General features: G+C 45.6%; 1 protein-coding gene across 1 annotated transcript in view; it reads right to left on the bottom strand.

The window, feature by feature from the left end:
- Positions 1 to 12,216, bottom strand: part of LOC143435591 (NHS-like protein 2) — a 100,750-nt gene extending 88,534 nt beyond the window's left edge. Inside the window, exon 1 of the mRNA XM_076918985.1 lies at positions 11,759 to 12,216. Coding sequence (XP_076775100.1) covers positions 11,759 to 12,038 — 280 coding nt within the window. The 5' untranslated portion in view covers positions 12,039 to 12,216. The remainder of the gene's footprint in view (positions 1 to 11,758) is intronic.
- Positions 12,217 to 16,382: the final 4,166 nt, after the last annotated feature.

Genomic DNA, 16,382 nt, shown 5'->3' with positions numbered 1-16,382 from the left:
AAGCACAGAAATTATACATAGAAATAGAGTATCACGAAGTGCTTTGGGATGTGTGTACAGCGTGATGCTTATTTTATCTGTGAGTCTGAGCCTCAGTCTCTCTAAACAACCACCATTTCCTCATGGGGAATACTTTTGGAGATCCTTCTTTCTGTCTTGTCTTCATCTCCAGGGTCCAGGGCTGCTTGAGAGGCAAACTATGGGGGTTCCCTTTATAGCATCTCTTCTATGATCACAGCTGAGATGAGCACACTAAAAGTGTCCCTCCCCCTTATACCCTTTGTTCCAGTGTTTTCCCAGTGGCTGTTGACAGAATCAAATAAGTCTTGGGACCCCAAAATAGCTACTGAGGAGGTTCCAAATAGGAAGCCCAAATACATCCACTAACATGGAAGATGCTATTGGACCAGGCTTCCTTCTCTCTCTGGGTGGCTGTTGGCCAGAATCCACATTCTAAAAGTATTTCTGTTGGTATCATGAAAGAAAGGACAGCTATTCTGTCTTCTAAATAGCATCTGTTGAGCAGGGCTTAGTGATGCATGTCTGTAATCCCAGCAGATGAAGGTAGGAAGATCAGGAGTTCAAGGTCATCCTCAGCTATGTAGTAAGTTCAAGATAAGCCTGGGCTACAGGAGACCCTGCCTCAAAGAACAAACAAACAAACAAATACAACAACAAAAACCCAACCAAATGAAATAAAACATGAAAAAAATAGAAACCATTCAAGCATACATGGCTTGAAACTACTGACCATGTTTATACAGTTGTTCTATTATGCCGTATGATGCAATAACCTATGTGCATGGTCTGGACTTCCAAATGAGGAGAGCATGGAGCCCACCACTCATTTCAATTCAGAAACAACCATTTCACTTAGATCTGTAATTTCAGGCCTGGCCTAATTTGAAGCATGAAACTATAAAGTGAAATGTCTTTCCTTTTGCTTGGATTCCCAAAAACGTCTATATAGCAAAAACTTTCTATTTTGTTGAAAAGTTGACTGAAGGTAGAGACCCATCCCAGTATCATAAGGTGTGATGCTATGTACCCATAACATAAAGAAAAAACATCTTTATTTAAAATGTTAGAGAATTTGATAACGTGAGCAAAGCAACATAAGATGAAAGAGCTTTTCCTTTGCTGTAGCATGTACTCTTTGTTACTGATGAAGTATTTTGTCTAATTATCTTCCTTCACTTATAAAATTCAAAAGTAGATTACTCAACTTTGAAGGCATGGCTGTTTGTGATTAATTCACACATGTGACCTTTTTTGTCACCTGTTTTAACCTAAGTTTACATTATACTTCATGCTTATTATCCACAAATATGATATATAAAAGACTATATAATGAAGCACTGGGTTGTGGCTCACTGGCAGCATTAACCATGCACAAACTATTCCCTAGCAGAGCAAGGAAGAAGAAAAAGAAGGGAAAGGAGCAGGAAGAGAAAGAAGAGGAGGGTTGTTTGATCAAATAGGTCAGGAAACTCTTGGCAACATCCATCTTAACCATCTATAACGCAAGTCTTCACTCCAACCATTTGGAAACTTTTAAAACATACTGGTTCCTGACCACTGTCCCCTAGAACTTCCGGTTATAAGTGGGGCACGTCCATGGAGATGAAGGAATTGCCTAGTGGTTTGGGCATCTTGTAGACAATGCCAAGGAGTTCCCGTGACCTCAAGGCTGCTGGCTGTGAGATTGGGATTTACTCACTCTGCATCAGCACTGGTGAAAGATAGACCTGTTGGACCTTCAAGCAAACTGCTCAGTATGTTTTGTGAGGGAAAAATTTCTTCATCCCTTAGCCAAGTTGATTCTGCAAAACTGGTGAGCCAGGCCAGGAGCCACACCCCTCCCCATACCAGGAGACTAGAACAGAGCTAACAAGATACTTGCAAAGGCAGCCGCTAGACTGGTGGACTAGAATCTACCCTCTGTTGCTTTGTTAATGCCCCTCCAGGGTCCTAGCCTGGCAGGGTCTGAGGTCAGCAAGCATCAGTCTATACCAATAAATATCCCAAGGCTGACAGCATTCTCAATAGAGCCTGCTTCAATTACAAAGGATGTCCCCCCCACCCTTGATCGGCAGTGAGGTGGTGAACAAATTCAGTAGGGGAGAATGAAGGAAGGACTCAAAAAGAAGCAAACTCCCAGGGTGGGGAGAGATGACCTGATAGTCTCAAAAGTGGGATGCACTCCTCTGTGCGTACATGAGACTTCTCCACAAGTTCTAGAGAAGAATGACTGTAATTTGAAGCTGTCTAGGAAACATTTTTCTTGTAACAGACTTGACAGGATCTCCATCTAGGGGTTTCAAAAGGTTTCAAAGCAGCCAGACATGGTGGCAAGCAGGTGTAATTCCAGCACTCAAGTGGCAGAGACAGGAGGACAGAAAGTTTCATGCCAGCCTAGGCAATGTAGTGAGATCCTAGTTCAAAACCAAATAGATAAATAAATAAATAAATAAATAATGACTTCAAAGAATTGCACCTTTCTGGGTAGTATCTATTGATGGTATGTATGATTGTGGGATATGCAACAAGCATTTTATACACATTATTAGGCCCTGGAAATAACTCCCTGAAATAGGTAGTATTAACCGCATTTTACACAGAAAGGACTGTGGCTCAGAACATCAGTCAACTAAGACATATTTGTTCACAGCATAGTCCTTCATAGCTGTATACTATTTTATCACTTCTATCTCAGACCTAGAAAAATTTACATAACCACTCCATTGTTAGTGAATGTTTAGGTTACTTTCATTTCTTGGGTTAACACCAAAAAAATCCAAACTATGTAGCAAAGATCCTTTCAAGTCTCCTGGTACAGGATCTGATTTTCCTTTAGCCTACAATCCTGAAATGGAATTGCTGGGTCAAAAGAGACACTTCATAAATAACAAAAGCTATCTTGCTAGCAGCTCTGGGGTGCTACCTCCTGCAAGGGAAGGGAGCCCCTGAATATGGGCCTATTAGGAGGCCTCAGTCACCTCACAGTCTCCCAGTTAGGGAGAATAATTTGTTTGGTACTTTGTTTATACTGAGGAATCAGACTATAAATTGTCAGGAGGATAATTACATGGCTCTCAGCAGCAAAGGAATCTGCTCAAAGGAAGAAAAAAGTAATGGATCTTAAAAACCCATCCATACTTCCTTTGAATCTGTTTTCCAAGGGGAGAGATGCTTTTGTTTAGACTTAAGCTATAGCTCGGTGTGGAGTGCCTGTCTAGCATGAAGTAGGCACTAAATAAGTTCAATTCCCAGCACCACAAAATAAAAAAGGGAAGAAAACTATTTTTTCTTGTTTTCCCAAAGAGAACTTGCTGATCACTCCAAAGGATCTGTGTTCTTTAGAAAAAAACATAATACAAGACACAGTCAAACCTCAAACATCCCCACTCACAGCAAAACTGGCATGAATAATAGATTTTGGTCTCAAGGGCCAGGGACACACAAGCAGGTAGGCTCTTGTTTTCTTTCTCTTTCTTAGGGTCCCTCCTGCTAGAGACTTTTGGGGCTGGGGTGGATTCAGGGAGGGGGACAATCTGGCTCTGCCAGGCAACCTCAGCCTCATCTGCCCCAAAGGTACAGCTTCAATTTAACCATACACTTTTTGTTTTATCTTCCCAACACTCTCTAACTCCATGACCAACAACAGGATGTAAGGAGTTCCCCCAGCCCACCTCTGCTGCTGTGGTCACCTTTCTGTGCAGTGGAGCCTTGTGCTCTCTCCAGCTCATCCTTGCCTCACCCCAGCTCCCTCTTACATCCCTATACTAGCTTAGACAACTTCCTGACCTCGAAATCCACACTGTCCTCTTCCCATCACAATAACGCACACTGTCCTTCAGACTCAGTCACCACATCCTCCTAGACACATCTCTGCACCGACTCTGATGTGTCTCTTCCACCTTCCCCGGAGCCTTCATTCATCTGCACAGCAGTGGGATCCTTCCTCCCAGTGGGCTGGGGACCTGCATTCTACTTCATCTTCACCTACCCAGAAACTATCACAGGATGGGCCAACCTAGGCTAGAAAAGAGCAAGGAAGGAATTCATCGCAACAGCTACAGTGCTCAGTAAAATGCCCTAGGTGCCAAATCCTGACTTAGGAGCTGGAGAAGCGGCAGTGAAAGCACAAGTATCTGTACCCTCAAAGAACTTTATTGAGGCACAATTTCCAGAGAGGGGAGCAGTTGGGGGTGGGGGGTGGGAAGGAAGGATGGAAAGCTGTCTGAGTGTACAAACTTTCCAAGTTAAAGGGCTGGTATCCAGTTGTCTCCTGCATGCCTGACTCCACCAACCGTCACACACAAGCCTTGCTGTAACCTATTTACACCAATAGTTACTTGCCACACCTGATTGAGGCATTATCAAAGTAGCCTTGTCCATTAGAATGCTACCATCCTCTGTGCACTATCATTTTCAGCAAAGACATGGAATCACACAGCATTATCCTGAGTGAAATAAGCCAAGCACAGAAAGACAAGTAATGCGTTTTCTCACTCATACGTACAAGGTTTAAAAAGAAAAAGTGCTAAATGTAAAGCAGTGATTACCAGGGGATGGAAATGATGGGGGAAGTATTTTACAGGGCAATTGGGTAATATACACCAAAATGCAGGCAGCTACAAGGATTAAGTTCTAATGTTCTTCAGCACAGTGCGGTAACTACAGTTCCAAGAACACTGTGTGTGCGTGTGTGTGTGTGTGTGTGTGTGTGTGTGTGTGTGTGTGTTATAAATATCTAGGAGAGAGGCTCTTAAAGTCTCCAAACAGATTAAGGATAAAGAGATAGAAACAAAAACCTTTATTTGATCAATACATGCTGAATACATGTATTGGACTACCACATCGTAGTATATAAATACATACAATTACTATGTGCTAATAAATATTTTAAGTGAGTAAAGAGGTGGAAATGTTAACTGCCATAATTTTGTCATTACACATTGTACACATGAACTGAATTATCACACTCTTATCTAATATTTTTATATAATTAATAAGTCCCAGAACCTACATGGTGGAAACCTTTCACCTCCCAAAAGGTGTCCTCTGACTGCCACATAAACATCATACACACAAACACAAGAATAAAGAAAATTAAACTTAAGGGCCAGGAATATATCTTAGTGATAGACCACTTACCTATCATGCATGAAGCCACGGGTTCAATCCCCAACTCCACCAAGTTCATTAGTGGGTTAATTAAAAGTAAGACTGGGGAGGTGGTAGTTTAGTAGGTAATACCGGGCCAATGAGAAACCCTGTCTCAAAACCAAACAAAAACATCCTAAAGTCTCACCAAAATGACTGCCTAAGCAGGAAGCGGAACAAATGAGACGATAAGCTAACATGGAAGGGCAAAAGCTCAGGAGGCTCCAACCTTAGACAAACGTCTATAAGTAACTAAGGAATGCTGTGGGGGTGGGGTTGGGGGTGGAGAAACAGTCTTTCCCAGGATAGAGGACAGCAATTTGTTATCCAATACCAAATGGACAGCCCTGAAGATGTACATACACAAATAACATTACACAGACAGAGCAAGTTATATTTAGTAATATATATATATATATATATATATATATATATATATATATATATAACCAATGAAAAAAAGAAAGACCATGAATTTGAAAGAGAGCAAGGAGAGGTGTGTGGAAGGGTTTAGGAGGAGGAAAGGGAAGGGGAAATGATGTAATTACATTATAATCTCAAAAATTAAATGATTTTAAAACAAAATGAACAAAAACAAGCTAGGAGATAAAAAGAGAAATAAAGCCCAGCAAAAGTTGACCTCTGGCCTCTGCACATGTGTATATACCTGCACATAATCACACACACACACACACACAGAATGGACTTATGCAAAGAGCTTATTTCTTGCTTGAACTAAGAACATATGATCTGTCATTCCCAACTAGGAGCAGAAGGAGCAGAACATATCTAGAAGGCTGTGATATCACAGAAGATCCATGATGAATATAGACCCACTAAGCATTGGCTATTTACTGAATAGCCAACTATTCTTCGTATGTTTGAGCATAAAATGTCTCATGTCTAAAAGTACAAATTAATTCAAAAATTGTTGATAGCATTCTATCATGTTTTGGGTTTGAGTGCTCCCATGGCAGACTCTGGAAGCCCTAATTCCATTCTTGAGCCCCAAACCAGACTGAATTGAAGAACTCCCCGGGATGTGAGCTAAAGTCTTGATTCTACTTGTTAGCTCTCTTCAGCTTTCAGAAGACTGGCTTTCTGCTCTTTTCCACTCAAAGTCCCATGCTGACATGGTGTGGAACAGAGCCATCTCAGCCACCAGCCCTGCAGACTAGGAGCACTCTGAAGGGAGAGACCCAGTCAGTTTCTAGAATCCAGTGCAACCATAAGAACCAAAACGAAGTCATGCCTATTCTTCAAAGCTGCAAAGTAATAATTTAAAGAAAAGATGACTTGAGGCCTCTGAAAGAGTACAGAACAGCAAAGCCAGTAAGCCTGTTAAGCTACTTATGCACAGAAGGATAAGCAATCCATTCCTTGGAAACATGTATGCTAAATGCATTTCTGGCAATCATTTGACTTTCTTGTTCCCTTGGTTTTTAATAAACATGCCTTTTGAAATGCCAACTAAGCTCTACTGCAGCAATACAAAATAGTCAAAATGTAGCCTCATACTCATAACTGAACTGCAATCTCAAAAGCTGACTAGCCAGCATAAAGACAACAGAAGAATCAGGAAAAAAACTAAACCAACCAAGCAAAAAAAAAAAAAAAAAAAAAAAACCCTGGTAGAAAGGTAGGCTTCAGAAGTCAGTGTGTCCAAGGCTAACTACCCTTTCCCACCTGAAGATCATTTCTCCAGAGCAAACTTCACTCCAAACTGAAAGGTTTAACAGGGCATTCATTGCCTCCCACCTGCTCTCTGTGCTGTGGAGGGTTAAGCATCTTTCCTCTCCAGCTCCAGCTTGCCTCCCAACCATGGGGTGGGGGCTGTTCTTTAAAGAACATCCCTCGGGGAGTAAAGGGATCGGGAATCATTCCTTATCCTGGTCAAATTCCAGCTAAAGAAAATGCCAGAGCAGGGCCTCTCAATGAACTGACTTGGAACACAATGTCATGGCAGAGGTCAGAACACTGGTTTAGAATGTCAGAAGCCCCTTCTGAATCAAGAACTTTTGTCACTGGCTTTTTCTGTGATTTGGCCAATGCCACATTGCCACACTGGCAGACTGAATACATTTGTAGATCACAAACAACAGGAATACAAGAGAGTGAGGAGAAAAAGAATCTAATAAGAAACTATTTTAATTTCTACATAGAAGTCATCGTGGAGTCACTTCAAAAGGCTAATGCTTTATTTCAAGGTTCTACCATTTTCATTTAGAATTACATATGTGGAGGCAATAAAATCCTCTTAGTACTACTCAACCTTTGAACTACAATCTGTCCTGCCTGCAAGATGTGCAGGGGCAATGGTGGCACAGAACTTGTGGGAGTGGCCAACCAATGACTGGTCTAATTTGAGGCCCATGCCACTAACAGTCTTGATTCATCTGGGTGACTTTGGACAGGTCCTTTCCCCTTCGTCTGTCAAGTGGTATGATGCTCACAATGGTCAATGACTGAGTTTTTAGTTCACATAGTGGAAATTGACTCTATCCAAGCCAGAAAGGTACAGATAGGGACAGATGATGCCAAGCCACCACTCTTCTCCTAAAACCCAATCACCTTCATCCAGGTCAAATGTGAGCCCAGAAGCTATAACTTAAATCTTCTATTTGTCTCCTAGCCTAACATCCTGATGCTTTTGTCACTTTAGCTATTCATGTGTCTAAAATGGAGAAGATTACATTTCTTGTTTCTAAAGGAGAGGAAATTCTAGTGGACATTTTGGTGTTCAAATTTCCAGAGAAGATGTTTTCAACAAATGAAAATACCATGAAGCAGACTAAGAATTTTGTGGTATTTAAAGAGAAAATGGGGAGTGAAGAAAAAAATTAAAGGTTTGTTTCCCACCCCCCAAACCCCTCTGTCAACCCACTGTCCCACGAGCTTCTGTGAATGACAAGCAAGACAGAGACAAAAATCAGTCCTGACAAAGTGTATCTCAAGTCTCCCAAGATCCCCTAAGCTCCATTCGACTCTGGAGGTCATGTCCCATTCTTCCAACATCTCGTGACAAAGCTGGCTGTTGTCAAGAGGTGTATTTTCCTGGTTTTCACCCTATGCAGAGTTATAACATGCTAGGACTATGATGGCAAGCGAAATAAACCAGCTGCCCTTTACAGTTTGCAGCCAGAGTTGCCACAATGTTGAAATATCAAGAGGCAGGGGTATCTAACAAAGAGGGGGGTTCTGCTGTGGATCTCACTGACTGCAGTCAAGCCAAAACAATTGCAAAAATGCAACAGAGCATATTTCTCACAGAAAGTCCACGGGCCAGTGAGAAATAATAGCTCTCTGGTGTTATGAAACGTAACTAGAGGGGCTATCAAGATGGCTCACAAGGTAAAGGTACTTGCCACTGAACCTGATAACTAGAGTTCAATCACCAAGACTCATGGGGTAGAAGGAGAGAACCAGATATCACAAGTTGTCTATGACCTCCACATATGCACTGTGGCACCTTCGTGTGTGTGTGTGTGTGTGTGTGTGTGTGTGTGTGTGTGTGTGTGTGATTTATGTGCACACACAATAAGTAAAATGTAATAAAATAAACATACCTAGAGCTATATAGTGTCTTACTAACTTTCTAGATCTTAAAGGAGATATTATACCCCTAGGCTGATGTCCTGATTGCTTTTGTAATTATCATGTAAGCACCTACAAACATTAACTAGATCTCTGAGGGAGGAGTGGGAGAGCTTGAATTGACTCAGCATATGGCAACAGACATGGCACTATTTCCCACTGGCTTTGACCATAACAACTTTGAGAAGATCACAGAGTAAAGGCCACAGGATGCAACAAAATGGGTCACACCCAAAGCCATATGTGGGGAGAGGGAAAGGGGAACTATTTAGAAGCAAGGCTGTGCCTTAGTATGGCAATTGCCATAGATCCATAGGGAAAGACCTGGCTCAGACCTGAGTGGGCCTTCTTCCTTACCACCCTCATCCCCCCAGCCCCATGCCAGTCTAGGGCAGTCTCAAAGGAGCTCAAGTTACCAAAGAACAGCCTTTGGGGGGAATGTTGCCAGGCAACCAAGCCAGCCCAGTCCCACCCCTGTAACCTTGAAGATGGTGGGAGCTTGACCTGAGACAATGTAAAGAATCACCTTTAGCATCCACTTTCTCCTCTTCTAGCTTCCCTCCTGTCCTGTCCTGCCCCTGCTGCTTCCCAGAGCCACGGCCCAGCCTGCATGCTGTGGGTCAGTGTGACTTGTCACTATTCAGCCCTTTAGTGGCAGCCAAGTTGTCCCAGCAGGGAGGCCACAAGCTGCTGGCCTGTCAGCTGTCATTCACTCTGGCCATGTTTCCAGATCTCCTTCCTTCCCAGATTTCTTTCCCACTACGGTTGGAAGAAATCGCTAGAGAAAGAATATGAGGGTAAGTCCAGCTAGATAGGCAGCTTACAGGGTAAAATGTTAGCTGGAAGAGCTGACTCTCAGCAAGCTAGTCAGTAAAGGTGTGCGAATGCTGGGAGGAAAGGGTACTAGAAAGAACAAACCGAAAGGACCAGACTTGACAATGTCTGCTTGTTTGTTTATGATCAGAATCTAATACCCAGCCTGCTGGTCACCTTGTTGAAGCTTATGCCTCAGCAACAAGGGGGTACCAGATGGTACTCTGATTATGCTCCCCGCCTCTCTTTGCACTTGGCACTTGCCCTCAGCCCATTGTTGAGAGGGCCTCCAGCTACTGAAAAGTGCACACTGGGAATCTCAAGAAGAGTCTAGAGAAGGAAACTAGAAAAGCAGCTCTTTAGAGACTCACAGAAGGGAACTCTGTTTGGTGTGCAGAGTAGTTCTTGGAGTACGTTGGGGCCAAGCACCATGTGCGTTCTCAAAGGCAAGCGAGCACACTAAAGATGAGAGATAGACTCATTCCCAGCTCTTGCAAACTTCCAAGACACTGACTCAATGACACTTTATCTTAAGAGTCATCCCTCCCTTTCACAATATACCTGTAGCATAAAACTATCTCTTTATAACCCAATAGATCACTGGAAAGGGTTAGGCCCTCAAGTGACTTAATGAGGCTATTCCAACACCCCAGACCATGGGAAGGGCTGGCTGACTCAGCAAACGGAAAGTTATGCATTGGGAAAGCAGAGCTTCCTCCTGGTCCTCAACTTACCCTGCTGAACCCAGTAGGTGGCTCTCTGCAGGCTGTACACCGCAGGCTGTCTAGGGATTTGGAAAAGTATTCTCCAAGCTGTCTTATCAAATTTCTCCTAGACTAATTCTGGTAATCAGTGGGACCCCAGGGAAAGAAAAACAATGACCTTCTTGCCCTCTTTGTTAACTGAGAAGGAGCCAGAGCCTGGGCCTCAGCTTCCCTGGTCTCCTACCTCCCAGAGGCTTCTGGTCCCATGTCACATTCCATCTGGCAGTCGTCTGTGTCTTCCACCTTCCTTTGCTCAAAGGATTCAGTTTATTTTTCTCTAGCGGTGACCTCTGCCATCTACCTCAAAGGTCAGAGACCTTTATGAAGGAAGAGGGGCGCCAGAACCTGACTCCTGTCATTTTGTTAGAGGTGGAGTCTGTAAGGAAGAACGGCTGACCCAGACAATTCTCTTCCAAGGCCTCACTCAAAAGTCAGCAAGTAGCCATCTTCTGCCTCCTCCTGATACTTGCTGGCTGCTCCCCTGCCAACCCTCTCTAACCTTCCCTAGGTGGCAATTGTCCCTGTTACCTGCCATGCCTCTGCTACTCTCAGCATTTTTTAACATATTCACACACACCCCCGACCCCGTTTGGGAGAAGTCCCACATTCTAAGGGACCTCTGCCTTTCTTCGCAGAGGAGGTCCTCCCTATTCGAAGTGTTGGGATCCAAAGTAGTGGAGAGCTGGAGCTCCCGCCGCCTCCGGTCTCACAGGTTCCTGGTGTCCGGTAAAGAAACTCCCGGGACCTGGCGTTCCTCGGGCATGGCTGGCTCTTAAAGCGAACACATTTTTAAGAAAACCGGTAACAGTTTCTTTAAATGGTTCTCTCCCGCAAATCTAAGCAGCGGGACCTTAGCAGCTGAGGCGGGGTGAGGGGTGGGGGGGATGGACTAGGCTAAGCACTGGGCAGTCTCCCCTCCCCCTGCCGGCCACTCCCGGCGAGGCAACGCGGAACGTGCGGGAGAAGCGGGCGGGAAGGGAGCTCTGAAGCTGCTGGGCGCGAGAAGCCCATTCGCAGTCCAGCACGAGGTCGCACGGGTATGGCTGCAGAGGCCCCGCCACCCGGGAGCCAGCCAGGCAGGCAGCTCGGGCGCGCTTTCCAAAGTGGCCCATCGCGAGAGACACAGGCGCTGCCACTCGGTTCCCGAGGCCATCGGGACGCTTTGGTCTGAGCCACCCAGGACCCTAGGGATCCCTTCCCTCTCCAAGCACCTCCAGAGGTGGCTGCAGCCCCCAGGCCAGAATCCTGAAGGCAGAGGGCCACTCGGGACCGAGCGAGCAGATCCCAGGAGGATCGGATGGCGAGAGGGTCTCCTGGAGGCTGTGTCCCTCGATCTTTGAGGGGCAGCCACGGGCAGACCCAACGGGACATCCCCAGAGACGGGTGGGAGAGAGTCGCGGACGCCTCGCGCCTTTTACCTAGCAATTCTTCATCGTCCTCTGGGCCGAGCAGGCGACAGGGAAGGCGGCGGCGGAGACGCATGGTGCGCCGGTACAGGCTGTCGGTGCGGCGCCCCAGAGCCAGCAGGTGCCCCTCGAGGTCCTCGAGCAGAGCCAGCGAGTGGCCGCAGAGGTCTGCGAGCTGGCGGAGCAGGCTGAGCGCGGCCAGGTGGCTCACGTCGCGGAGCTCGGCCAGCGGCTGCGGAGGGTTGCGCGGGCACAGACGCTGGGGCACCACAGTGCGCCGGTAGAACGGCATCCCGGGCGCGGGCGCGGGGACCGGCCCGGTCCGCTAGCCTTGTGGCACTCGGGAGCCCAGAGAGGCAGCCGCGGGACGGGACGCGGGCGTATGAGAGGCACCGGCGGCTGGGCGGGCGGGCAGGCGGCTTCACAGCCTGCAGCGCCGGCTCCCCGCGGGCTGCACACTCGCAGGAGCCACCAGTCCCTCTGACTCTGCTCCACTGGGCTCCTCCTCCCTGCCTTTCTCCTCCTCCCTGGCTCCGCTCACTCAGCTACTTCGGGATTCCTCCCCACCCCACCCACCCCACCCCCACCACTCCTCTTTTTTTTCTTTTTTTCTCTCTTTTTTCTTTTGCGGTCAAAATTTTGAAGATTAACGCTTAATCTAGGAGAAAAGAAAAGAAAGGGGGAAAAAAGGAAGAGTAGAAAGAAGCTGAGAGTTAACCGAAGAAGGTCTGTGATGGTGTGATGGTCAGTGGGAGGAATGTGCCCTGGTCCTCTAAGGAACTTCAGGCCCGGAACTGATGGTTAAGGTTGTTTTCTGCTTTGTTTTTTGTAACTTAGACTTTCTTTGTAAATACTAAACAATGCAAACGCACCAGCGTCCACACTAGCAAGTCACAGCAGAGACATGAAAAAGTCTGGCTTCATGCATCTAGTTTTCCTTCTAAAGTATACCCCGTGCACGCACCAACCTTCACTGGGCTGTGAGTACAGCAAGCTAGCGGCCAGAACCTTAGAATCAGAGGAGAGAACCAAGAATCTTATTTGATTGTTCAGGAGAGACGTGACCCTAGCACTGTGGAACTGTAAAGGCATGTGTGAATAAATACAAAACCATTTGTGGAATAATTTATCCTGTTGGGATTGAGGGATGCAGCTTGTATTTTGTGCCAAAAGGGAGTACCGATCTGTTTTCTTTGGGGTGCCCAATGAGCTCCTGTAGTATCCCAGAAGAGAGGTTTCAGGAGCTTTCAGTGCAGACAACCCCGATTTCTCTCAATCGTAGAAGGTAAACATGTGCTCAGAAAAATAGAGTGCCTTTAGTGGATTCTATGTCTGCATGCCCTTGGGACGTTCCCACCCAAAGCTTCTCACACTGAACTTTCAACGGCTTCTCTACGAATCTGCTTTGATTTGGGGTGTGCTCCCTTTTCATCCTACATATGTTCTGTTGAGTATAAGCCCGCACAATCTATTAGCAAAATATTTTTAAACAAAATACTTGTGTCCACACTAACACAATTTGGACTGTTTCCATTCTTTGCTTCAGAAAAGTTAGTTGTTCCTTAGACAGTTCGAGAAAGCTCTATGGGGGCTGGAGAGATGGCTCAGTCATGAACAGCAACACTGGCTGCTCTTCCAAGAGGACTTGGGTTCAATTTCCACCACAGGGTAACTCGTAACTCTCTGTAACTCCAGTTCCAGGGAATCCAATGCCCTCTTCTCAGCTCTGAGGGCATCAGGTACACACGTTGTGTAGAGACATACATGCAGGCAAACCCTTATACACATAAAACAATAAAATACACTTAAAAAGAAATCTCTGCTTTTAAATGGTTCTGCTACACAAAATTAGTATGTTACACGACGGCTATATTCAATGGCTTTATTTATTAATTCTGCAGTGCATATATCAAAACATAATACTGTACCCTATACATATATAACTAATTATTATTTGTTGACTGACAATAAAAAAACAATGTACTGCAATCTGGCTGCCTTCATCTATACTCATTTCTTGTTTAGTAAATAAAAACATAGTTACAAGAAACACTGAGTTCTAATTAAAGTGAATCCACAAGCGGACAAAAGATGGCCCCCTTTTGGAACCGTGAAGTCCCATTGTGGAAAAAGAATCCAAAGTTCTTTGCTTGATGAACTCCAACCTCAGCCAAGAGAGTGACTGGCAGGAAGTAGCAGACTTGGCTTTACTCAGCAGAGATACTTTTCCCTGACCTATGAGCTGTTTCGACTGATCTTTGCTCCCGAGGAGGAGAAACGAGGTAGGAGCAGATTGAAGGAGACTGTCTGGACAGAGCTTGGCAGCCTGAGTGCAGCAGGCCTGGACTGGACCCGCACTCACACCCCCTACTCTGATTGCAGAAGCTGAGTCTTTCAGAGCTCCATAAGAAGAAGCTCAGCTTTGGCCCCATGCCCTTCCCCCCAGCCAGTCAGTTCACTCACTCCAGTCTCTTGAATGAGAGAGTCCTGGCTTTCATCAAGGAAACATCAAGGGCTTGCAATGGAGCCACCTCAGAGCAGAGCCCCTCCTCCCTTCCCAGGACTACAGTGGGTCTGCGTGCAGATGGGAGGTCAGAGGACTTAAGTCTTCACCTTCCTAGCCAGTCTCTTTCCCACAGGAAAGACAGAGAGCTCCAGAGACAGATTGCCTTTGCAGTTCAAGAAGTGAAACCAAATAGACAGCCTCTGGGGAAGCAGGGTCCCACTGGTCTCTAGAGGTACAATTGGGGGTCCTAAAAGTGCCCCTCTCCAACCAAACTCACCAGGCAGGAAAGCAGCAAAGGTGAAGGCTCTCCATCACCCTCTAACACAGCATCTGGGGTAGTGTGCAGATGGTAATATGATCATCTCTGTTTGCTTATGAGAATAGCAATAGCATTTCTTTGTAATACTATCATCTTCCTCCGTCCAATAGCTCCCTGAAGGCAGGAACCACATTTGTCTTGTTTGCTGCTGTATGTCCAATGCTAAGCCCAGAGACTAGCATATGTTAGGTTACTCAGGAAGTGTTTGTTAAATACATGAATAAATGAAGCTAGATTACAGGCAGAGCCAGGTAGGAAAAGCCTTCCGAAAGAATTGAACTTGGCCAAGGGGGGCAATGGAGGGTCACTGCAGTGTCTGGCATTGCCTGAGACAGGAAGGAGACACTTAAGAATTTCATCTAGAATCAATGTGGAGGCCAAGGCTACTGCAACCACCTGTGCCCACATCCTCAGGGCTGAGTTACCAATAAGCACTCTGGGAATTAAACAGTTGCTCTGATTCGCCAATAAACCTTGGCACTAACCCATGCAGGAGCCAAGAGAGGCAAGGAAGTTGTGAAGGCAAACAACAACAAGGAGGCCCTTCACAACCATGCCCTCCCACACCTCAAAGTGTTCGTCCCACCCACTGCAAGCTCCAGGGCTCCAAGACTTATAGTAGTTTTTCCCATAATCCTGCTAGGAGATACAATCTGGGCCTAAATTGGGCCCACCTGTAGAATTGGACATGGCCTTGACTAAAGCAGAGGCAGAAGGAGAGACAAGAGGGAGCTGGAGAAAGGGACCACTCTGCTTCCCTTCCACTGCCCAGCCTGTTTCCCCAGCTTGCTGCAAAGAAACTAGAGTTTTAATTTAAACAAATGAATTTGAAAGAATGAACAACCGATATAAGATATGCCCTTTCCCCTTCAAACTGACAGTTTTCACAGCTGCAAAAAAAGAAAAGAAAAAACAAAAAAGCATCCTTTTCTTCTGAGACCAGTTTGCCAGTATAGCCCCCAGACCTATTTCACAATGAGAAGAAAGCAAGCTTCCTTCATGCTGCAGCTTCTGAAAGGCACACAAATAGTGACTTGGTGGCTTAGGAGGGATGCCGGGATTTCTTCTTGACAGTCCTTCGGAGTCAATTGTTTTATCTACTATGTTCTGTTTGATATTTTATGTGTTTGTGAAGCAGCAAACCAGCCTACTAGGCAGACACTCTACCCCTGAGCTACACCCTGGGCCTGCTGTATCTACATTTTAAGACTATGCCTTCCACCCACATGCCCTTGCTATGACTTCAGGAAAGAGACTTTCATTATGAATGAAAAAAGTATGTAGGCAGCAGGTCATAAAAATCTGCTTGTCAATCCAAACTCTAACATCCTTCTGGGTTCTAAGTGTCTGAACAGAGGATTAATAAAAACTGGCAGACAATAGATGGACCTTCTTCTAAGTATCATTTAGTCTTCTTGATATTGATGCTTGGCTTTGCAGTTTAGCATAAGCACACTTTCTCCTCAGATCCAGCCTAGTGACTCAAAGAAAGTGAGATGACAGCTTTTCAACCAGAAAAAGTGCCTATAATTTAGGGAAGAACACAGCTCATGCCCATGCTAACCAATGCCACAGTCCAGAGTGGAAGCTCTAAGGGAGTCCGGGCTGCAAGGCCCGACAGGGAAAAGTATGTTCTTGCCCTGGAGGCAACAGAGGCTTTCTTGCATCTGGAGGAGTGCAGGCCCAAAGCCGGGCCTCTAGGGGTGGACTGGAAACTTACATGACCATCAATCACCTCCTAGGGCAATAAGCGTGAGAGCCAAAGACTGCTCAAAGTCCTAAAATAAATTCCTTTCAGCCCAGACTCAATG

This window comes from Arvicanthis niloticus, chromosome X (assembly GCF_011762505.2).
Source record: "Arvicanthis niloticus isolate mArvNil1 chromosome X, mArvNil1.pat.X, whole genome shotgun sequence".
Classification (NCBI taxonomy): domain Eukaryota; kingdom Metazoa; phylum Chordata; class Mammalia; order Rodentia; family Muridae; genus Arvicanthis; species Arvicanthis niloticus.
Note: the sequence above shows the minus strand (reverse complement) of the source record. Positions and strands in the feature narration are given on the sequence as shown.